The sequence below is a fragment of the Schistocerca piceifrons genome, chromosome 3 (assembly GCF_021461385.2).
Source record: "Schistocerca piceifrons isolate TAMUIC-IGC-003096 chromosome 3, iqSchPice1.1, whole genome shotgun sequence".
Taxonomy (NCBI): Eukaryota; Metazoa; Arthropoda; class Insecta; order Orthoptera; family Acrididae; genus Schistocerca; species Schistocerca piceifrons.
The window spans coordinates 570,923,414-570,949,548 of NC_060140.1; the positions used below are offsets into that span (position 1 = coordinate 570,923,414).

The following is a 26,135-nucleotide window of genomic DNA, read 5'->3' on the forward strand; positions in this document are numbered from 1 at the left end:
TTGCAGGACTGGTGCCTAATTTAAGGGGAGTGCAGTTTACAGGAAACCCAATAGAATATCCACCCCAAGATATATTAGACAAGGGAGCTCAGTACATTCTGAAATTTCTGAATGAGGAGTGGAAAATTCAATCTGAGTTAGATATAAGACCAATTGTGGAGCCATTTTACAAGACAGAAGATGAAAAGGAAGGAACAAATGTGACATTTCACAGGGCGGAACGACTCAAATCAAAATCTGCATTTTCCTTCAGTGATCATTTTAAGCATTCTGTTCCAATAACAAGAAGATTAAAGACATCTTTACCATCACTATCTGTTATAAGTTACAGTGCAAAGGCAGAGGATACTACATTATTAGTCCCAACAAATTCACCTACTGGAAATTCTGGATATGAGGTAAGATAAGTATAATTATATTTTCTCAAAAGTGTTTGTTTAATAGATATTAACTCTTTTAATTCAGTTAAGATCACAAATAAATAATTTAATTACTTTTATAAAATATTTATCATAGTGCCATGTCTTAAACTTACGACTTCTCAAATATAAGCTGGCATTACAATCAAAACTGTTATTGACGTTTATGGTTTCCAGTATTTAGTAAATCAAAAGTATTTTTCATCTTTAGAATACTTTCATCTATCTTCATTTTTAGTGGTACCTGTTTGTGATATCATAATGTAATTGGGTAGATAAAAAATCTACACACAAAGCGGCAGCAGAATACACACATAAAAGAAGGTTATAATTAGGTAAGCTTCCGGAACCATTGGCTCCTTTTTCAGGCAAGGGTTGAAGAGGAAGGAAGAGGAGTGAAGGAAAGGGACTGGAGAGGTCTAGGAAAAAGGGTAGATTTCAGAAAAGTCACCCAGAACTGCAGGTCAAGGGAGACATACCAGACAGGATGTGAGGGAAAGACTTCTTTCCTTCTTGCTTACGGGACATAATGAGAAGGAAAGACTTCTTTCCTTCTCATCCCGTCCTGTAAGTGGCCCCTGACCCACAGTTCTGGGCGACTTTTTTGAAATCTACCACTTCTCTTAGACCCCTCCAGTCCTTTTTCTTCACCCATCTTCCTTCCTCTTCAACCCTTCTGTCTGACGAATGAGCCACTGGCTCCGAAAGCTTGCCTCATTATAACCTTCTTTTATGTGTGTGTCCTGCTGCTGCTTGGTGAGTAGATTTTTTATCTGACCAATTACATTAACTTGTCAAAAATTGATTATTTTTGCTGTTTGTGTTATTGGTCATTTATGTCTCTACATTGGAAAGAGGATGCTATGCTAAAATTATGCCCAAGGCAAAAAGCAATAATTGGTCAAAAACTTGGGAGGCATTAGTGTTTTAACATGTCTTTAACTGCTGCCATACAGTGTGAAACTATCATAATGTTGACCATTATGTATTATTTACAGATATGCAACATTTACAGAAAACATTTTCATTCCATTGGCTGGAGAATAATTAACAGAAAAAGGGTAACTAATGCATGTTTCAGCACAGTGACAGAACTACTACTACTCTTAGTCCATATTCTTGATGTAGCAGATATTGGTTCAACCTGATGTATTCTCAGTAGAAATGTTACTTGGGTTAATGATTCATAATTGCTATACATTAGGGGAGACTTACCAGGCAGGATGAGAAGGAAAGACTGGTCCTTTTCCTTCCCCTCTTCCTTCCCCTTTAACCCTCCTGCCAGAAGAAGGAGCCATTGGCTCCGAAAGCTTGCATAAGTGTAACCTTATTTTATATGCATGTTCTCCTGTGGCCTCTTGCTAAGTAGATTTTTTTTTTGCTATCCAGTTACATTACATTATTAAAAATTGATTATTTTCATTGAATATTTATGCAGCTTCTTTCAGATAGTACTTCATTATAGGTAAGTGTGTCATCTGCTAAAAGCCTGATTTTGCTATTAATACTGTGCTATTAATATTGTCTGCAAAGTTATTAATATACACCACGAACAGCAAGGGGCCCAACACAGTTCCCTGGGGCACACCCGAAGTTACTTCCACCTCTGACAATGTCTTTGCATCCAAGATAACATGCTGCATCGGCCGTACCACAAAGTCCTCAATCCAGTCACAAATTTCACTTAGTACCCCATATGATCGTACTTTTGACAATAAGCGTAGGTGCAGTACTCACTCAAAGGCTGTTCAGAAATCAAGAAATACACAATCTGCCTGGTTACCTTGATCCAAAGCTTTCAGTATGTAACGTTGGAAATCTGTGAGTTGGTTTTCACATGATTGATGTGTTTGAAATCCATGGTTGTTTGGCATTCCTTGCATTTGTCCTCTAGCCATTCTTCCTTAGCCATTTTGCACTTTCTGTCAGTCTCATTGTTTTAGATGCCTGTATTCTCTTTCACCAGCTACATTTGCTGCATTTGTATATTTTCAAGAACTACTGAAGGGAGATGTAAAATTTTCTTGGAACAAGGCTCAGGAGAGAGATTTTCATGCCTCTAAGGAGGTGCTAACATCTTCAGTTCTAGCACTGTCAGACAAGAATTGCAAGACAGAACTTCACACCAATGCTAGCAGTTTTGGGATAGGGGCACTTCTGACAAAAATTCAGGAAGGTACTGAAAAGGTGATAGCTTATGCTTCCAGAGTGCTCTCCAAGTTCAAGATGTATTACTATACAATTGGGCAAGAGTGACTTGCAGTCATTTGAGCCATTAGCAAGTTCTGGTGCCATTAATTTGACATGCCATTCACTGTTCTGATGTATCATCATTCTCTTTGCTGGCTGACTGTCCTGAAGGATCCATTGGGTTGACTGAAGAGACTGTCACTAAGGCTTCAGACGTACAACATCATAGTGGTATATGAAAGTGGACACAAACACAAAGATGCTGCCAGTCTTTCCCGAAATCCTTTGGTGGAACACAACAGCATGAAAAGAAATCTGAGTCATTGCATAAAATGACAGTGCTGCAAAGTAGAGAGAAGATCCAGCACTGGTGGTGATTGTAGAAGCCTTGAAGAAGCCTAAACTTTAATTCCTTCTCCAATTTTTTCTTTTGTTTCATTTTCTGACTTTCACATTATACAGACTGAATAACATCAGGGACAGGCTGCAACCATCTCCCATCTCATCTTCATCTACTTCCTCTTCCCTTTCAATAATATTGTTTTCAAATTCCTCTCCTTAGTAAAGCCCCTCTATAAGTAGTCCTTCCACATTCAGATTTATTTTCTTTGCTTTGAAACAGTTTTTAATGTGGCCTCTTGATATTCATACAGCTGATTCTCTTTTCTTCAGTGGCCTCTTTAACTTTCCTATAGGCGGTACCTATCTCTCTACTAGTTATACATTCCTCTATATCGACATCTACACTCTGTAAACCACTGTGAGGTGCATGGCAGAGGGTACATCCCATTGGACAAGTTATTAGCATTTCTTTATCACCTCAGATGCAGTGAATTATTATTCGAAATAGAGTACAGTATCACAAGGTGTGCCTCAAGGCTCCATTTTGGGGCCAATCCTGTTCCTGTTCTATGTAAATGACTTACCCATAAATATAAATTTCCCTTCAGTTCTGTTTGCAGATGATACTTCTGCATTAATTGAAGATGATGATTCAGAAAAAATTCCGAGCTCCATCATAAGCACACTGGATACCTTATAAAACTGGTTCCAGTTAAATGGGTTGAAACTGGACATTGCAAAAACCCGTATGGTACATTTCAAAACCAGACATTCAAAATGTGTGGAACTTAAAATACAACATAATAAGACCGAGTGGTGTAGCACACTGGTTAGCAAACTGGACTCGTCTTCATGAGGATGGTGTTTCTAAGCCACGTCTGGGCATCGTGATTTAGATTTTCTGTGATTTCCCTAAATCACTTCAGGCAAATGCCAGGATGGATCCTTTGAAAGGGCACAGCTGATTTCCCATCCCCATCCTTCCCTAATCTGATGGGACCGATGACCTCCTTGTTTGGTCCCTTCCCCAAATCAACCAACCAACCAACAACATAACAAACAATCTATGAACGAAGTTGACATGGTCAAATTCCTGGGACTAAATGTGGACAAGAACTTAAGCTGGAATACACATATTGACTTCCTATCAAATAGACTAAGCAGTTTTGCATTTGCACTGCAAATTCTAGCAAATTCCACTGACTGGAGTACACAAACAATTGTGTATCACAATTATTTTGAATCTGTCATTAGATATGGGATAATTTTCTGGGGAAGTTCAAGTAGTGTATCTTGAATACTGAAACTGCAAAAATTGCCCGATACACATGTACTGCATAGCAAACAGCTTTCCAGTCTCCCACCACCTCCCAAAGTCCCACAGTCCGGCGACAGAGGAGCATTCCCCTCGTAACTCAGTACCATCCGGGACTGGAGAAACTGAATTACATTCTCCTCCAGGGTTTCGATTACCTCTTGTCATGCCTTGAAATGAGAAATGTCCTGCCCACTATCCTTCCCACCCCTCCTACCGTGGTATTCTGCCATCCACCGAACCTACACAATATACTCGTCCATCCTTAAACAACCCCTGCTCCCAATCCCTTACCTCATGGCTCATACCCCTGTAATAGACCTAGATGCAAGACCTGTCCCATACATCCTCCTACCATCACCTACTCCAGTCCAGTCACTAACATCACCTATCCCATCAGAGGCAGGGCTTCTTGTGAAGCCTCATGTTATTTACAAGCTAAGCTGTAACCACTGTGCTGCATTCTATGTAGGCATGACAGCCAACAAGCTGTCTGTCCACATGAATGGCCACCGACAAACTGTGGCCAAAAAACAAGTGGACCACCCTGATGCTGAACACGCTGCTGAACATGATATCCCTCATCTCAATGACTGCTTCACAGCACCTGCCATATGGTTCCTTCCCACCAACACAAGGTTTTCTGAATTGCGCAGGTGAGAACTTTCCCTGCAATACATCCTGTGTTACCGTAACCATGTGACATTAAACTGCCCCCTGATTTGCAAGGCGAAAGGACATACCTGCAGGTAATCAACTTACTCTAAAGCACATAGCATATATGAGTCTACAAATACTCATACATATCATATATAACATACATAACATAATATTTACACAAAACAGATTTTCAATGTTTGTATGTGACGTGTTTGCCTATAACAGTTTTATGTTGGTATTGCACCTACCGTGCATGCACAGTCGCTTAAAGTTCAGTACTAGTGCAGCCATTGCGAATCGAGTTCATCATTCGCCACATAGTTTATACTCAGTCTCAGTGCACAAGATGTTGCAGAGACAAGATTTATCATCATGGTTTTCACAAATGTGGATTAACATTTAAAACAGGTACAAAATCCTAAAGTTACAACATATGTTAACATGAAATTATAAATTCATATTGCTGATAGCCTCTTTCTGCAGTATTGTGCTTGAAATGTCTTTTTGTTGACAAGTCTTTACGGAAACAATTCGTAACATGACTTTGCATAAACAGTTTGTAAACAAATTTCAAACATAAATAGTTCATCACGTCTACATACATAGCAATATATCATGAATAATATTTTTCATTTATGTGGTTTTGCACACCAGTTTCCTCGTAGTTACAAATTCAGCGATTTATAATAAACGTCCACAAATAGTTCCAGGTTATGCAAGTCTCATAACTTTTCCCATATGGGCACATGTAACAAGTACAGATAACATACGCAAGTGAGCATATATCATTTAGCTTTACCTAAATACATAGAAACATGTTACATAGCTACAAATACATACAAACATATCACATATTGGCTTTATATAAACATAGAAACATATTTCTCTTGTCTTCACACAAGTATGATTAGTCACATAGAGGTATTTATCAGATAGCTTTACATAAGTTTACAGTATTTACAATCAGTACAGGTTTAGATCCATGTTTTGCTTTTGCAAATGATGTCACCTGAAATAGAGGAAGATTAGACACAACATCCCAAACCAGCAATAAGACCAAGCGGGCAACTACAAATAACAAAAGCAATGAATTAACATCAAACACAAAAAATACTCGAGTGTAAGTGCGTTGTGTAAGCATGGCTTTAGCTACTCGTAAGTGTGTGTGTTCAATGGTGAGATGCGTATCCAATCAGTTTCAAGGTGAAAGTGGAAGAGTGTAGAATGATTAAGTATTCACGTCAATCAGTCATTATCAGTCGAAGACAGAAAAATTGGCAGTCGAAGACACAAAATTGATAGGTTTGTCCCCTGAATATAAACGCAGAATACTTTCTGGAATGTGGCGCGATTGCGACTTGCCAGAACGAATTGATCAGGTCTATTGTAGAAAAATTCTTAGAACCAAAAATGGTCAGGTTTCATGGTAACAGGTAAAATAATCTCATTAATTGCACAAGCATACAAAAAAAAAAAAAAAAAAAACAACGCTGATATTCCTGTTGCGTTCCTTTACAACAAATAAAGGGCTGCAGTATGGTGACATGGAGGGTTTCCACTGTAACATTTGTTTCAACTTGTGTCACGCAGCAGGTCGTTGGGATAGTGGCACATTATATGTTTTGTGGAAGAAAATCTGGTGAGGCTTAACTTCTATTTCATACACATATGTTTGATCACACTTAGTCAATTATATATAGTTGGACAAAACATTAGAAAGTTTGTTACATTCATTGTATGTGACAGCTGTGGTTTCTGATAAATTATTACTAATTAAAGTTTTCAAGTCCTCTAACTCAGTATCAGGTGTGTGTTTCTGTGTGTCAACATCATCAGTGGCCTGTATTAACTGAATCTTGTACCCTGTACAATATTTATCATGCTTCAGAGTCCTGGTATCCAGGTAAATTGAAATTTCACTGCCCGTATCTCTAAGTATACACTTACATTGGGAGAAGTCAATACTGCTGCCCTTCTCACACAATATATCTAAGCCTAAAATACAATTAGTGTCCAGGTTTTGAAAGACGAGGAATGGCTATTGTACATTTCCATAACCTACCTTGACTGTCACAAATACCTGTTTCTTAACCCTAGAAGACTTATTGCCTACGGCAGTTAAAATTTTACAGTTCAAACTCATACATTTTCTTGTAAAAAACGTAGGACAAGACACTAACGGCCACTCCTGTGCCCAGAATAATAGTACTGGAAATACCACCCATAACACTAGTAGTTGAGGCCAATACAGTTTCATTGGTCGATGAACGACATTGTGTGTCCTCTTGTTACAGTTCATCAGACAAGTTTTCGTCATGATTATACCTTATGAATAAATGGTTCAAATGGCTGTGAGCACTATGGGACTTACAGCTTAGCTCATCAGTCCCCTCCTTATGAATAATAATGATTGCTGTATACAACTGTCATGTACATGATCATTGTGCCACTGCAAAACAGGTGTGTCAAATAATAAATTTAAACTGAAGTCGCCCCCCAAATCTTCCATAGCCACGACCTGGGGGCACAATAGTGGCTGTTTTTAGTTTGATGTCGTCACATTTTTAGTGGATGCGGGCATAGACGGAGGTGGAGTATCACTAGTTACTTTGATAATATTTACATTTCGATATTGTTTATTCCAGTCTTCGAATTGTGACGGTCGTTGCGTTTCCATGTTTTGACTCACCTGCGGGTTTGTAGATGCATTCCACATTTGAGTTTACATTTGCGGCGGCGGCAATTGCCACTGGCCTGTATTATTGTTTTGCTGTGGTGGTGTCGCAGTGTTTTGATACTGAGCAGCGTAGTGGTCATTACTCCAGGTCCGTTGCTGGTTTAGTGGGGATTGATAGTTATTTTTGTTTCACTTAACATTTTTGTTACCATTATTATTACCGTTGTAATTGTTGTTGCTGTTGCGCTGTGTCATTTTGGATTGCTGCCAGTAGAATAAAAAGTGTTATAATTGCTGTTTGTGCAGTGTTGAGCATGTTGGTTCTGTTGTGTGTATACATTTGCCATTTGAAGTGGTTGATTCTTTTGGTTTGCATGTCCGACAGCAGCCGGTTCGCCGGAATTGGGTTGGCTACCCTGCGTATTTTGCATAGCGCTGGTGTAAACATTGTAGCAATTGTTTTGACATACGGAACGCTGGTCCTCACGAAGCATATCAATAGACTTGACAAAATACTCTGCGTCATATTCTGGGATGAGAAGAAGATTTTCTTTGATATTAAACACCAGTCTTGCCTTCAATGCACTGAGGATGTTGCGCGTTGCAATCGGTCATCAAGGAAATGTCACATATTTAAATATTTCTCAAAATACCGGCGCAAATTGCCGTGCTTAGGATTGAATGGTTCACGATCTGCAACCTGCCTTAGTCGTCCTGTACAGATTGTGACTAAAATTTAGATAAAAAAGTTGCTCTCAAATTTTTCGTACGTGACGCATCTGCCGGCTTCATTATGCGCCCATACAGCTGTGTCGCCTTGGATATATTCCACAACATGATATCCTTTTACGGTCACTCCACGTACGAGGAAATGCATTTCTGAAGGCTTTAAGAAAAATGGCAGGATGTACGGTTCTTTTTTAGACATAAATAGCTGAAATTGTCTGGGTTTTTATGAGGCTCTCCTATTCCTAGGCGCTACAGTAATGTTTAGTTTCAGAATGATTACTGCAATGTTCAACTGGCGAATGGCAAGGAAAATATTGATAATTATCACGACTGCAATGCGGTGTGTCATGTTGAGGTACTGTATGCGTCATAAATGTACTTCTATTCATTGCGAAAACTGTTTGTTTTGGTTTCTGTTACCGTCATTGCACACTGGTTGTATGTAATTGTCAAACTGTTTCGATTGCGCAGCAGCAGATTGTGCTCCTTGACTGATTACGTGTTTGTTGTTATGTATAAATTCCGCGAGTGTCGTGGGCAACAGGTTGCAATTTTTCTTGTAAACATTCTTCAAAATATTTGCCTTTTTGCTCTATCCAAGTGAAATTCTCTATTGATGAATGAGAAACGGTTGTTAGTGTGTAGTCTTACTTTATCAGAAAGCTGTTTGTCAATTGTGTCAACCATGTTTTCGACTTCGACGCGTTTTTATATCATGCACTGCCGGATAAGATTTAATGTGAGCACTACAGACTCGCATGTTTTACTGAGATTGTTTACTTGTGCTTGGATATTTACCATATCTTTATTTGTGTTTTCTCATTGTAATGAAAGCTCTGAAAATTTCGCGTTGAGGTCGGATACTTGTCCAGTCAGTCTATTATTTATCTCCTCAACACGGCTACACATAATGTTATTTGACGTTTTAAGTGCAGCTAAATCTGATTTAATTTAATCATGTCGTGTTTTTATCTCGTCATGAGCTGTTTTCAAAGTGGCGCATATAGATGTCATCTGTTGGTCGATACGTGCGCCAATGCCTTGTTTATGGTGTGTCATTTGATTCAGAATGGATTTTTATTATTTTTTATTTTTATTGTCAGTCATCATGTGTTTTTGTTCATTCATCCGTTTGATAATAGCATCGAACTGTTCGCCCGCGCCACGTCGTTAGACATGACGTAAGGCACCAAAATGGGTTCGGAACTAGATTTAGGCATATTACTGTTGGACGGTCTATTTTCAAACTTCACGTCACCAGAAAAGTCAATAATATGTCGCTCGTTAGTATTCAAGTTAACCGTAACGTCACTTTCATTATTTAATGGCATTTCAGAGTCGGATTGCATCTGTGTTGCGGTCTCTGGTTCTGCATCCTTGCTAATTGTTTTCTGGTCACTACCATGCCACACGTAATGTATGACATAATAAAAATTTAAACTCACATGTGTAACCAGAATAAATGCAAAAATTAATCTCGCCGTGCGACAATGTCTGAAGAAGAAAGTAATTGTCATAAGTGATGGTGGAACTTTGAACACTAATGGCTGCACGCCAAATTACGTTGCACAGACCTGAAGTCCGCCATATTGTGAACTGATGAAACTGTATTGTTGGACTGTATGAATAACGAAAATAATTTTGCATACAACAATGTAGCTTAAAATCACTGCTGCGGAAACGGAAAATTGGGATAGATCTACGAAGCAAGCTACGATAATACAAAGCGCTTGGGCAAAATTGCTGATGTAAAGATGCAGTGCCTTACCTTGTATCCGTGATAGCAGCGTAATTTCAGGTGTCGACATACAATTCGTCTTACTTCAATGTATTCCAATTTAGTCGTATCCTATTTGTTGTATCCAATAACCGTTTAACAAAAGAAAGACAATATAGTACATATAAAAATGTGTCCGGCACGATGTCGCCAGTCCGGCACGATGTCGCCAATTTAATTTTTTTTTTTTTTTTTTTGTTAATTTGTACCTGGATCGAGACAATAATGTTTCATACAAACACTCAGAGCTCGAACATGGCTTTTCTTGTTGAAGGTGTGTTCATTTTTTAATAGTGTTTCTCCTCTCTGTGTTTAAAATCGGACTTCGTAATAAGACAGCACCCGAAGATGACGGTGGATCGAGCTGGATGACTTTTTGCTTAGAAGTACGGAACCTTTTGCCATGGCACGTCACCCAACAATCTTACAATGAATCACACAAGTAACAGTGTCATTTGGTTGCAACTCGTGAATGTATTAATAAAATAATTTAGTATTAATGGCTATGCCCAAAATACGTCAGATCTGGATAAGACCTAGAAAACAAAAACTGTCTCTTCTTCTGCTAATGATATGACGATCAAAAATTTTTTAATGTTTCCAGCGGCTGCATACAATATTTATACAGCCATGGACTATATCTATGGCTCAAATTATTTCTTTATTTCATTACTTATAATTACGTTTTCTGCTAACAAAAGCGCAGCATGCAAATGTGCATTTAAAGATATTGGGAGATTTCGGAGCACTTTTAAGTACCATATGAAACATTTTTTTACTTTTATTAACAAATAGAAATGTTAACTAACAAATATTGAATCGTTGCCAGTCCATAAGCCCTGCTTTTTAGTGGGTCAGCACCCCATTTCATCAGTTAATATGACAAATGCCGCAGTAATTTACAGCAGAGACGACATTGTACAAGAATTATCAGATTTATTTAAATGTTTGTATGGTTCAAGAGGTAATCAGAAACACAAATACCAATACAGAGATTCCTGAAGTAATACCACTTGAGACGTATAAAATCATTCAAGGTATGAAGAAAGGAAAGGCATTGGGAGACGGTGGTGTTTCAATAGAGGTGGTTAAAGATGGAAGCGAAGTAATACAAAACGAATGAGCCTAATTGTTTACATTATTTATCTACAGGAAGAATGGACTCAGTCAACTCAGATGTACGCCGCAACCATCAAACGACACCCCAGCATCTGACTAATGCTGGCACAACCAATTTCTCGACCAAGCTCATCATCCTGTGTAGAAACGGACATTAGGGGAATGGAGAACAAAATACCAATATGTTTTCACTGTCGATGCCCTGGACACCTATACTACCATGGAGAAAGAAAGCAAGTTGTTGAAAACTATTACATTACGATGTTGCAGTGCCGGACATCAATCACTACAACGGTTCTATCCATGCCAGTTAACTGCAGACAGTTATAGTCGACCTGTGGGACAAATCTCGTATCTGTAACCTGGCTTAGGTTGCTCCTCAATGCGCCATTGCCATTCTCCATTGCTGTACAAAGATACCAGCCAGTAGCCAACCAGCCAATTTAGGAAAAGTAAGCAAGGCAACCGCCTATGGAGATGAGGCCACCACAGATGCAAATCTCCCATAGGCGACAGTTGCCGAGATATCAGGAAATCTCTTTGTCATCATCACTGACAGACAGCTTGTCTGGGCACTAGTTGATCAGAGGCTCCTTTTTCTGTCAAGTGCTTATCATCATCATCAGCTAAAGAAATCAATGTGCCATAATATACAAGTGATTGTGCTAACAGTCACAAATGAGAAATATATCCAGCTGATAAGAACATGTATTGAAAGAATAGCTATCAAGGACAGAGCACACCCCTTCAGATTAGTTGTTTTAACAGAATGTACTCATAATGTTAACTCTCGGGTCAGGTTTCATGCAGGCAACACAAGCAATCATAGACTGTGGGAGATCAGAGCTCCAGATTGATGAAGTAGTTCCAACAAGTAACAATGACTGCTATGGATGGTTGTTTGCCATTAAAGATTTTGTTATCCTACTATCATCAATGAGACAAGGTCCAGTCATCAATCAAGATGCCCATTCAAACTGTGGAGCTTTTGTTGATTGCAAAAAACTACTCAGGCTCATAAAAGAAATCCACTTGCCAGAGTGATCACAAACATTTCAGTTGGTCAAGGAAAACTTTGGATCACTAATTGTCGTGAGCAATCACAATTTGTTTGTGTGTAGGGACAGCCGAACTAGTCCAGGAACAGCAACTGATGAAGAATTATGCTCCACTACCTCTACAGGCAATGCAAAGGAGGAAACTACTAATAATCTGCACCTAGGATCTGGCCTGACCAAGGAACAACGTCAGCAGGTGATAGCTATTTTTCATCAGTTTTTTTATGCTTTCAGATCCAGAGTGGAGAAAAGACAAACTGCTCCTTAGTAAAACACTGGGGTATCAACAAGGGGGAGGGGGGGGGGGGGGGACAGGGTCACCTGCCAATCATCTACCATCCGTAATTGGGTGTCGCCAGATGAACAATGGATAATCTGTGTGGAAGTTTAGAAGGTGCTATAGGATGACATTATTGGAGAGTCAGAGTGTTCTTGGCCTTTCTTCTGTGCTCTTTGTGAAGAAGAAGGACAGCATATGATGTTTCTGTCAACTACCGCTGACTGCACAAAATCACGTAGAAAGATGGCTATGTACTGCTGCACATAGATGATACCCTAAACTGCTAGAAAGGAGCAAAGAGTTTTTGAACTATGGACATGCATGGAGACAGGCTACTGGCAAATCAAGATTGAAGATGCTGACTGGGAAAAGACTGTCTTCACAAGTCCTTATTGCCTCTATGAGTTTAAAGTTATGCTGTTTGGAGTGTGTAAGGCTCCAGTCACCTTCAAACATATGATGAACAACCTGCGTTCACACCTTATTTGCTGTCAGGATGACATTGTCTCTTTTTGATGATGTTTGAAGAGCATCTGACAGCTGTGTTGGAGAGTGTATAGACTGCAGTTCTCTGCCTGAATCTGAAGAAGTGTCTCTTTACTGCCCAAGAAATAAATATCTTGGGGCCTCTGCTGAATGATGAAGTAGTCCACCCTAATCCAGAGAAAATAAGTGCAATTTCTGGCTCTTTGGCACATTTACGACGTGAGATGTTTCCTTGGAATGTGTTGGTACTACCAGCAATTCATAAAGGACGTTTGTACCACGGAGGTCCCCATGCAGGGAAAGTCCCTGCTGCAGGGAGACACCAAATTTTCCAGGAATGAGGTGCAAGAGAGACATTTCCTTGTCCCTCCAGTAGTGCTAACATCATCTGTGTTCCTAGCATTATATGACAAGAATATAGAGACAGAACTTCACACTGACTCTATCAGTTATCGCTTCCTGAGCACGGGGTCCCGGGTTTGATTCCTGGCGGGGTCAGGGATTTTCACCTGCCTCAAGATGACTGGGTGTTTGTGTTGTCCTCATCATTTCATCATCATTCATGAAAGTGGCGAGATTGGACTGAGCAAAGATTAGGAATTTGTACGGGGCTGATAACCGCGCAGTTTAGTGCCCAACAAACCAAACATCATCATCATCATCATCATCTATTGGTTATGGGACAGGTGCAGTCCTAATTCAGATTCAGCAAGACGCTGAAAAGTTGATAGCTTATGCTTCTAGAGTAATCTCCCAGTCAGAGATGAACCATTCTACAACTGAGAAGGAATGCTTGCGGCTGTTTGAGCCGTCAACAAGTTCTGGCAATATTTACTTGGCATACTATTCACCATTGTGCTGGACCACTATTCTCTATGCTGCATGACTAGCCTAAATGACCTGTTGAGTCAACTGGTGAGGTTGGCACGGAGGCTTCTGGTGCCACAGTTGTACACAAAAGTGGACGCAAACACATTGGTGAAAACTGTCTTTCAAGGAACCCTTTGGCATAAGCACAGCAGAATTGATGAAGACTATGCAGGATTTCAGAAGATGACAGCTTCAAAACTACAAGACATACAGGAAAATGACACATATCAATTGATAGAGCATCTCTCCAAGTTTTGATTTGTAATACGCACCATGGCAGTAGGTGCAGAGTACATCACTAGGGCTAGACATGTCAGAATATGTAGACAAAAGTTATCCGCTCCATACTGACACATCAAAATAATTCACGCCGGCAGATAGGCAAACCAGTGAACATATTTCCAAAGTGGGCTGCTGTCATTATGCTTTCTTGGGTAGCAGCAGTGGCGACTTAAGTGAACTGCATGCACATGTTCACATTTGCCATATCACAAACAGTGCCCATACTGAGCACCTCTAATGTGGGTTCAGATCTTGGAGAGATGCTCTACCCATTGACAAGTGCATATCTTTTGTATGTCTTGTAGTTTCCATGCAGTAGTCTTCTGAAACCCCAGAGATACAATAATCCTGTGTATGTCATTGCAAAGGATACAATGAAACTTCATCTGGATCGTGTGGAATTTAGACTTGAAGGAGGATTCAGGAAAGGAGATTCCTTTCATCACAACTGTTTTCAACAGCGTGAGATGAAGTTTTTAGAATCTTAAACTGAGAAAATTCAAAAGGGATACACGTTAATGGAACATACCATTTTTTCTAAATGACATTGTACTACTTGCTTGGACTGCAAATAAACTTTGACAATAAGTGGTAGAACTAAATAAAGTTTGATATTAGACCTTGAAGTCAATCACAATACGATTAAAATAATGTACCGGGTGATCAAAAAGTCTGTATAAATTTGAAAACTGTATAAATCACGGAATAATGTAGATAGAGAGGTACAAATTGACATACATGCTTGGAATGACATGGAGTTTTATTAGAACCAAAAAAATACAAAAGTTCAAAAAATGTCCGACAGATGGCGCTTCATCTGATCAGAATAGCAATAATTAGCATAACAAAGTAAGCAGCAAAGATGATGATCTTTACAGGAAATGCTCAATTTGTCCACCATCATTCCTCATAGCTGTAGTCGAGGAATAATCGTGAAGTCTTTCAGCATCCCTAGAGATGTCAGTCGATCATGATACACTTGGGACTTCAGGTAACCCCAAAGCCAATAATCGCATGGACTGAGGTCTGGGGACCTGGGAGGCCAAGCATGATGAAAGTGGCGGCTGAGCACACGATCATCACTAAACGACGCGCGCAAGAGATCTTTCACGCGTCTAGCAATATGGGGTGGAGCGCCATTTCCCATTCTGATAATACAGCTTCTATAAAAGCACCTTTTCAGGTAATGTCAACATGCTACGACTGCTGGCGCATCTGATTCTCTCTCTCTCATTACAGCTCCTTTTATACACGATTGTCATGCACAGTCACTGACGTTTTGCTGTCCAGCCCCACCTGTCGGACATTTTATGAACCTTTTTTTTTGTTCTAATAAAATCCCCATGTCATTCCAAGCATGTGTGTCAATTTTTACCTCTCTATCTACATTATTCCATGGTTTATTAAGTTTTCAAATTTATACTGGCTTTTTGATCACCCGGTATAACCAAATGTCAGAAAGAAAAGAGTACACATTAACAAGAGAATCATGACTGAACGTCCAGTTTTAATGGTCACTCTCAGTGGGCATAATGTACAACCGAATTTCGTAGCCTGACTTATTACAATATTATAGGGGTTGATCAAGCAACAGTGCTCTAAAATCCATACATTTATTACAGAACTGATCCTTATCCTTTTGAAGCAAATACAAAAGTTATAAAACAATATATAAATAAGTAAAATGATTCGATATAGCCTTTAAATTAATGATGTTGATGAACCTAGAGGATTATTTTTGAAAACAAATAAATATTTACACACATGTGAATGAGACCTCAAATAAATTATGCATTCAAATGAAAAATATTTAAATAATAATTAATGTATGTAGTGCAAGCAGATCATTGAATTATAGAAACATAAGCAAGCAAGGTACACTTAGCTCACATTAGTTCACCAAAATGAACAGCAAACATTCAGAGTTCCCCACTGTCAGTCACAACCTAAAGTTTGTTATTCTAAATAACCACTGTGAAAACATGCACCAGTTCCTTGAACAAAGTTTCAAAGTTGAATTTCATAAACTCCTACAAAATCAGTCACCAAAGACACAGTGAAATAATCTCAATGGAGAGCTAAAATATGTAAACAGTCATGAGTACAAAGTGTTTGAGCTGTCAGAGGAAAGTCAGTTCTGGGGTTCTAAGCAGCTGTTGTGACAGATGGTTTCATAGAGGGGGGAATGTGGTGGCAAGGGAATTGGGGCAGTAGATGGAACTCTTCCACAGTATTCCAAAGTACATTCAAGGTACAGGAAAATAGCTGAACAGGAAGGGAAGATTGGAGCCCTTAAGGCTGAACTGGATAGTGCTAGGGAGGAACAGATGAGGTTAACGGGGAGAAGGGTGAAGACAAGTGGGAAGTGGTAGTGGGGAACAGGGCTCGCAGAAAGAGAACAGTATCTGATAGTTCCATCAGTAGCGCAAAAAATAGATTTGCCTTACTATGTCAGTTAACTACAGAAGAGTCTCAAGTAGATGTAGGTGCAGTGAATACCCAACAGAATTTCATAAGGAAACCAACTGTTTCAAAAAAAAAGTAGGAAGTAGGAGGAAAGTTCTGTTGCTAGGAAGTAGCCGTGGAAGAGGCGTGGGTTAGATATTGCAGGAAAAATTGGTTGACAGGCACTAAGTACAAACATTTTCAAGCCCAGTGCATGTCTTAGCCAAGTGGTAGAGCAGGGTCATGTTATGAAGCAGGGTCATGTTTTTATAGTGGGTGGAGCAGGAAACAGTATTGATAGGCATCAGGCCTACAATATTGAGAGTGGCCCGGTAAAAATAGCTTCTGAAACTAACCATACAAATATTGGGTGGGTGCATGTTTTCATGCTGTATGATCATTCCCAGTTGCACAGCCCTGTAAGGAGATGTTTTCATGCTGTATGATCATTCCCAGTTGCACAGCCCTGTAAGGAGGATCGGTATGGAGTTGGACTGGCTGCTTCAAGTGACTACTGGGTCAGACATAGACATGGGTTTGGTTCCTGTTGATGCTATTGGTAGGTGGGATTTCACTAGGCATGGCCAGCATCTCAATAGAAAAGAGAAGACTTGATAGTAAAATCTTTGGAGGGGGGGGGGGGGGGCGGCGGTACTGAAACTCTTCCTTCGGCTGAGATCAGTGCCCAGTGATACAACATTAAAGGGAATCAAGCGTAATGAAAAGCTCAGACAGGCAAGTGCTAAAGATGTTAAAATGACACAAGATTCTTATAAAAGTATATTGAAAAATAATGTGAGTATATTGCATCAGAATATCAGGGGATTAGAAAACAAAGTAGATAAACTTCTTGTTTGTTTGGAAGATACAGAAACAGAGGCTGAAATAGATGTACTACACCCATCTGAACATCACATAGTCACAGATATAGAAAAGATAAATGTAAATGGATACAAGCTTCAGCACACATAAGTAGAGACAGTATAGAAAAAGGAGGAGTTTCCATATATGTTAAAAGTTATCATAGTGTGAAGAATTTAGAAACTAAAAAATTTTTTGTAGAGCAACATATAGAACCATGTGCCAATAAACCTAAACTAAATAATGATATTTTCATAATTGTAACCGTGTACATGTCCCTATTGGGAAATTTTCAACTATTTTTGAAAAACTTGGATTCCTTGTTGTGCTGTCTGTCAGACAGAGGGAAGCAAATTATTATTTGTGGTGATTTCAGTGTAGATTTTCCAAAAGAGTCTGACAGGAAGACTAATCTTGAAGTATTACTCGGCTCTTTCAATTTGACATCAGTTATAGATTTTCCTACTGCAGTAGCACAGGAAAACAGCACACTGACAGCCGTTTTCATGGACCCAGATAAATTTAATAAAATAGACATTTATCCTGTTAAGAATGGTCTTTCTTATAATGATGCACAGCTATTTACAATATATGGCATAGTTCCATACAATAAGGCAAAACAAATGGGAAAATCAATTAAGAATTTGATGACTGCAAATTTTAGGGAAAGCTCACAGCAGTTAAACTGAGATGAGGTGTACCAGGAACCTGATGCTAATTTAAATAACTTATTTCATGATAGATTCCTGAATATTTTTGAAAACAGCTTCCTTAAGAAAACAATGAAATATAATTGTAAGAAACTATGAAAAAATCATGGATTGCTAAAGGGATAAAAAATCTTGGAACTGGAAAGCAAGAAAGAGTAATGACCCAGAAACAGTCACACATTATAAAAACTTCTGTATTATATTAAGGATATTATATTAAGCAAAGTTAAAAAGTCCAGGAATATGTGTATTATGCCTGAGATTAGCAATTCTGATAATAAAACTAAAACAGTTTAAAATATTATTGAAAGGGAAGCAGGGCAACAAAGAGCACTGGAAGACTGCATTACCATCAAACTGGGTGAAAAGTTAGTTAATAAATTCAGAGGTTGAAACATTTGTAAAATCATTTTTTAAATGTTGTGGAGAAAATACAATCCATATGTTCATTATAAAAGGCAAAGCTGTATAAGGAAGAGGCAAAACCTATGCCGTTTGATGAAATTGAAATACAACCCACCTCCCCTTTTGAAGTTAGGTAAATAATAAACTCACTCGAAAGTGAAAACTCACATGCTATCTCTGACAAAGTACTAAAAGTCTGCTCCCAACAGATAAGTAAGATTCTCAGTCACATATGTACACTACTGGCCATTAAAATTACTACACCACGAAGATGACGTGCTACAGACGCGAAATTTAACCAACAGGAAGAAGATGCTGTGATATTCAAATGATTAGCTTTTCAGAGCATTCACACAAAGTTGGCGCCGGTGGCGACACCTACTATGTGCTGACATGAAGAAAGTTTCCAACCGATTTCTCATATACAAACAGCAGTTGACCGGCGTTGCCTGGTGAAACGTTATTGTGATGCCTTGTGTAAGGAGGAGAAATGCATTCCATCATGTTTCCAACTTTGATAAAGGTCAGATTGTAGCCTATCGCGATTGCGGTTTATCATATCGTGACATTGCTGCTTGCGTTGGTTGAGATCCAATGACTGTTAGCATAATATGGAATCGGTGGGTTCAGGAGGGTAATACGGAACGCCGTGCTGGATCCCAACGGCCTCATATCACTAGCAGTCGAGATGACAGGTATCTTATCCGCATGGCTGTAACAGATCGTGCAGCCATGTCTTCATCCCTGAGTCAACAGATGGGGACGTTTGCAAGACAACAACCACCTGCACGAAGAGTTCGACGACGTTTGCAGCAGCATGGACTATCAGCTCGGAGATCATGGGTGCGGTTACCCTTGACACTGCATCACAGACAGGAGTGCCTGCGATGGTGTACTCAACGATGAACCTAGGTGCACGAATGGCAAAATGTCATTTTTTGCGGATGAATCCAGGTTCTGTTTACAGCATCATGATGGTCGCATCCGTGTTTAGTGACATCAGGGTGAGCGCACATTGGAAGCGTGTATTCGTCATCGCCGTACTGGCATATCACCCGGCGTGATGGTATGGGGTGCCATTGGTTACACGTCTCGATCACCTCTTGTTCGCATTGACGGCACTTTGAACAGTAGACGTTACATTTCAGATGTGTTACGACTCGTGGCTCTACCCTTCATTCGATCCCTGCGAAACCCTACATTTCAGCAGGATAATGCACGGCCGCATGTTGCAGGTCCTGAACGGGCCTTTCTGGATACAGAAAATGTTTGACTGCTGCCCTGGCCAGCACGTTCTCCAGATCTCTCACCAATTGAAAATGTCTGGTCAATGGTGGCCAAGCAACTGGCTTGTCACAATACGCCAGTCACTACTCTTGATGAACTGTGGTATCGTTTTGAAACTGCATGGGCAGCTGTACCTGTACACGCCACCCAAGCTCTGTTTGACTCAATGCCCAAGCGTATGCAGGCCGTTATTACGGCCAGAGGTGGTTGTTCTGGGTACTGATTTCTCAGGATCTATGCACCCAAATTGCGTGAAAATGTAATCACATGTCAGTTCTAGTATAATATGTTTGTCCAATGAATACCCATTTATCATCTGCATTTCTTCTTGGTGTAGCAATTTTAATGGCCAGTAGTGTAATAGCTCACTGAAACAGGGCATTTTCTGATAGATTGAAATATGCTATTGTTGAACCATTGCGTAAAATGGTAGGTTTGATGCCAACAACTACTACCCAGTATCACTACTCGCAGGTTTGTTCAATATTCTTGAAAAAGTAATATACTGAAGGTTAGCTTCACATGTTTCTAAAAATGAAGTACTAAGAAAATGTCAGTTTTGTTTTCAGTAAGATTTTTGAACAGAAAATGCTGTATTTGCTTTCACTGATCAAACATTCAATGCTCTGAATAATACAACGTCATCAATTGGCATTTTCTGTGATCTCTTAAAGAATTTTGATTGTGTAAATCATGGAATTCTTCTAGATAAGCTTCAGTATTGTGGTAAGAGTGGGACAGTGAATTGTTTAATTCATATTTGACTAGTAGAGTATGGGAGGTTGAAATAAACTGTTCACATAATGTGCAAAAATCAGCAATTTCCTCAAGCTGAGGAGGTCCCACATGGTTCACTCTTGGTTCTGTTACTGTTCTCAACATATATTAATGACCTGCCACTCTACATTCACAAAAATACGAAGATAGTTCTTTTTGCTGACAATACAAGTATTGTAATTACACATCACAAATAAGAATAAGCTGAGGAAATTGTAAATGACGTCTTCCAGAAAATTATTAAATGGCTTCCTGCAAATTGACTCTCATTTAATTTTGATAAAACACAGTGTATACAGTCCTGTACAGTAAATGGCATAACACCATTAATAAATATAGAGTTTGAATAGAAGGCTGTAGCTAAGGTAGAATATCCCAAATTTTTGGGTGTATACATTGATGAGAGATTGAATTGAAAGAAACATACCAATGATGTGCTGAAAGATTTGAATTCAGATACTTGTGCTATTAGAGATATTTCAAATCTTGGCAATAAACATGTAAGTAAATTAGCTTACAGTGCCTCTTTTGATTCACTGCATTTGTATGGCATCATATTTTAGGGCAATTCATCAGCAAGAAAAAAATATTCATTACACGAAAGTGTGTAATAAGAATAATAGCTGGAGCATGAAATTTGTTATTAATAACCCATCCCGGTTCAAAAGCAGTAGCAATGTGTGTAGCTTCAACAAAGGAGAAAGGCTGATCCTCATTACTTTGTGTTAAATCTAACTTTGGCACAGAGATGGAAGAATTATGCTGCCACAAAAGTCTTTGATCACTTACCAAATAGCATCAAATGTCTGATGGATAGCCAACCGACTTTTAAAAATAAATTAAAAGAATTTCTGAATGACAACTCATTCTACTCAACAGATGAATTTTTAGATATAAATTAGTAATCTTACAACTAAAAACCTTGAATTATGGCGTGTACAGAAACTTTTTGTTAAACTGACAGGTTCCACATCATTATGAAGCATTGTATTCATGATATGTGGAAAAAGTATTAATCTAATCTGTGAAACTCACATTCACAAAAGTAACCCAAGTCCAGCAAATAGTTAAAGTGCCTAACCCAACCACCCACAGCACAATGACCGCTGAGCAGCAGAACATCACACTTGTTGTACAGCTTGCTTTAAATATTTTCTGTGGCCTTATATGCTGCTGAATTGATGTTAGATACTTAAATAATGACCTCCATTAATATACAAAGCTAACTACACATACATAACAGATATTAGGGTAACATTAAAATTATTATGGTCATTTTGTGACCATACATTGAAAAAACAGCAGAATATTTAAGAAGTTATCAACAAAACTCACAAAACATGCTGACATCTGGTTTTACAGTGTGACTAGATATTATGTAAAATTATAAATACATGTGACCTATTTGAAGAATGAGTGTTCTTCTGCACTTTAGTTAGAGTGTATTTTATTTACTTATTTTAATCACATAATTCACACTGCCATATCAGTTTTATACAATTTTATTAATGGTCATTTACATAACTAATCCATTAAAGCTTATAAAATGGTGAGTACTCATGAACTAGGAAGGTTAGGTAAGGATCTGGGAAACTCATGCTGCTTTCATACTAAGTGTAGCTGCAGAAGATTTATAGAATTGGCACATTTGCATATCAACTCTTAATAAAGTAGTTTTTTGTGGTGGATGTTTATTTACGTCAGCTTTCATTTGACACATTATACGATCAGTTTGCTCCAGTGGTTCAGGTGTTATTAATTTTATTGTCTGTCATAATTAAAGGAGCAATCAAATGAAAACTCATTTGATGGAGAAAAAGTAAGTAAACTGTTCATTATTTCAAAAGTAATTGCCATTACAGTTAATCCATTTAATTATCTTGTAATGTTGAAGTTTTTCTTATTTCCATGCTTGCTGAGAAAAAATGGAGAGAACCTACTCCTTACGCAAGACACCATTTTGTACTTTTGTTTTTACGCAGACCGGTTTCAGCACATTTTGTGCTATCTTCAGTGGGTTTATTTGTTTATTTTCTTCCTGCAAACTTGTTATTGCTTGTTGCATTTTAACCTCGAAAGAAACTTCCGGCACAAAATATTTGCAATATTTGTAAAATATTTTCATTAGTCTGGACACAATGAAGAGATGAGAACATATGTCAGTGAGTAGAGGCATTATATCTGGTTCATTTACAATAAATCCAAAGGTTCTAGCTTTATGGTAAATTTTGAAATAAAGTAGATGTATAAATTTGTGTACATACCTCACATGGAGCTATTGGTTGTTTATGCTGGTAGCTTTAGATCTACTACACAATTTACAGCTTGTCACATGCATATTTTCTGTTTATTATGCATTTCTAATTGAGAATCACTATTTATCAGGAACACCACACTGTCAGAGAAGTGTTTAGTAACATGCTAAATAACTCATAAATAGTGATTCTTAATAGAAATGCATAATAAATGGAAAAAGAAGACATTTTGCTGTTTGCAGATGACATACTGTAAATTATGTAGTAGATCTGATGATACTTGCATAAACAATGAATAGCTACATGTGAAGTACGCAAACAAAATGTATACATCCACCATCTTTTGGAATTTACCATAAAACTAGTATCCTTAGACATGTCATAGAATGCCCCAACTCATTGATATATATATCCTCAACTCTGTATTGTATGCAGACTAATATAAAATATTTGACAATAATCACTCAATTTACAAATGGATATATTTTGTGCCAAAAGTTTCTCTAGAGATTAATGTATAACAGCAATTTTGCAGAAATAAATAAACCCACTGAAGACAGCACAAAAAGTGCTGAAACATATCTGGGTGTAAGCAAAACTACAAAATGCTGTCTAGCATAAGGTGGAATTCCTTTCCAAGTTAATACAGTTATCCAACTTTTAGACAAGACAGTCAATGCCTTCAGGGAAAAATGTTTGCAGTTGCCTATGGAACCATGATTGTACTCAGGCATGCTCCTCTTCTTCCAGAGCAAATCAGTGGTCACAAATGTCTTTCTCCAGTGCTCCAAAAATATACAAATTTCATGGGGAGAAATCTGGATGTAACGGAGAATGTGAACAGCCTCGCAAACTGTTAAGGTTGTTTCGACTACAATGCAGAAATTTCACTGAGAAGCCTTGTTCACATCCTCCAAAGAGTCCAGATCTCTCTGCATCCAATTTCTATATTTTTGGAGCCCTGAAAATTTGCTTCGGATGAAGATGTGGACGGCTGGGTACAGTCAGGGTTTTGTTGGCAACTGCAAACATTTCTCATTAAGACATTGACATCATTGTCTCACAGTTGGATATACGTATTAACAGTAGGGCAATTACTTTTGACATAACAAACAATTAATTTAAACAATGGAAAATCCAGGATGGAATGTAACAATATTATGAAAAGGATAGCTGCTATTCGCCATATACCAGAGATGCTGAGTTGCAGATAGGTGTGACAAAGAGACTGTCACAAAATAACCTTTCGGCCTACAAGGCATTTGTCAAAAATGGAGGACACACACACACACACACACACACACACACACACACACACACACACACACACACACACACACACAAACCCACCCACCCACACTCACACACACACACACACACGTACAAGCACAAGAACAACTCACACACCCATGACCACTGTCTGTGGCAGATGAAGCTACACGATGAGCAGCAGCAGCAGAAGCAGTGCATGATGGAAGAGGTAATTGGGTGGGGTTACAGAGGAGGGTGGGACAGGGAAGGGGAGTGATAGCAGGGTAGGGGTGGTGGATGGTGAGTGCTGTTGGGAAGCATGCAGGGATGAGGTGGAAAGTGGGTAGGGCAGCTAGGTGCAATCAGGAGCTTAGACAGAGAGTGAGGGAGAGGTGGTGGTAGAGGAAAAGGAGAGAAGTGAAAAGTTTTTTTGAGTGGGCATTGTGCATGTTGCCCTAGTTTCTCGAGGACAAGAGTTTCATTGTGTGTTATCGTATCCAGGAGCCCATCCCGATATACTCGTCCATCCCTACACAACTCCTGATCTCAACCCCTTACCTCATGGCACGTATCCCTGTAATAGACCTAGATGAAACACCTGTCTCTTACATCCTCCAACCACCATCTACTCCAGTCCATTCGCAAACATCTACTATTCCATCAAAGGCAGGGCTCCCTGTGAAACCAGTCATGTGATTTACAAGCTAAGCTGCAACCACTGTGCTGCATTCTACATGGGCAACCAACAAGCTGTCTATCTGCATGAATGGCCACCAACAAACTGTGGTCAAGAAACAACTGGACCACCCTGTTGCTGAGCATGTCGCCAAACACAACATTCTTCATTTCAATGACTGCTTGACAACCTTCACATCGACACCAGCTTTCCTGAACTGTACAGGTGGGAACTCTTCCTGGAATATGTTCTATGTTCCTGAACCCTCCTGGCCTCAACCTTTGTTAGTCATTGTCCTCACCCATCAACCCCTTCCCAGCATTACACAGTTCTCCCCTTTTCTTCTTCCCCCCCCCCCCCCCCCCCCCCCCCCCCCGCCCCCCCCCCTGCCCCCCACTCTCTGTCTAAGCTCCTGACTGCACCTAGCTGCCCTACCCTTTCTCCACAGCTTTTCTTCCATCCTAACCCAGAGGTGTTTTCCTTTATTACTATTTGCTAATGCATTACTTCACTTTATGTCTATTCTTTCTTCCTTCCTTTCTTTCCTGTGTTTCTCTTGTCACTTTACAAACTGCACTGCGCACTCTACTTACAAGCCACATTTGTATCAACAGATGGCTACAAGACCACACTGATTGTTGGTGCATCGTCTTCTGTCCCACAATACTCCCACCAGTATCATTAATCCTGTACCTTCAAATTGATCACCCTTGCTGCGTCCCTCTCCAGTATTTTCATGTGTTATTTCCATATATAGTGATCTCATTTCTGACTTTATGCCAATTGTGGTGAGTTTTTGCCTTTCACTATTGTCATACTCTCTGATTTTTTTCTTGTTTCCACCTTTTCCATCCATTTCGTCCTTTTCGTGATTTTTCGCATATATTTGGTTGTATTTTTGTGAATTTTTTCAGACATGATTCTACATTATTTACATTTTTTCCACGTTTTTTCAAACACTGTGGATCCTTGCTCCTTCCATCTGTGTCAATACAGAAAAGTTTCCTTGCCCCTAGCCAGAATGTAGTTCCACATAGTGTTCCTGTGCTGTTTCTTCGCACATGGAATCCCCCCAAATGGCGTTACCTTCAAATTACCCACATCCGGCTGCCACTCTTTCTTCCACATTGACCTCTATCTGCACAGATTCTGCCAATCCTTAGCCCTCACCAACATCCTGCAAAATCCTATCAACCAATTCCAAACTTCCTTGCAATACCTTATCTCCATCCATGAAATTCTTCTACTACACAGTCCCAAATTC

At 39.1% G+C, this 26,135-nt stretch overlaps 1 protein-coding gene across 1 annotated transcript in view; it reads left to right on the forward strand.

Annotated features, from left to right (window-relative positions):
* Positions 1–26,135, forward strand: part of LOC124787983 — a 164,997-nt gene that overhangs the window by 69,469 nt on the left and 69,393 nt on the right. The window contains exons 3-4 of the mRNA XM_047255008.1: positions 7–398; positions 1,418–1,480. Of these exons, the coding sequence (XP_047110964.1) occupies positions 7–398; positions 1,418–1,480 (455 nt within the window). The remainder of the gene's footprint in view (positions 1–6; positions 399–1,417; positions 1,481–26,135) is intronic.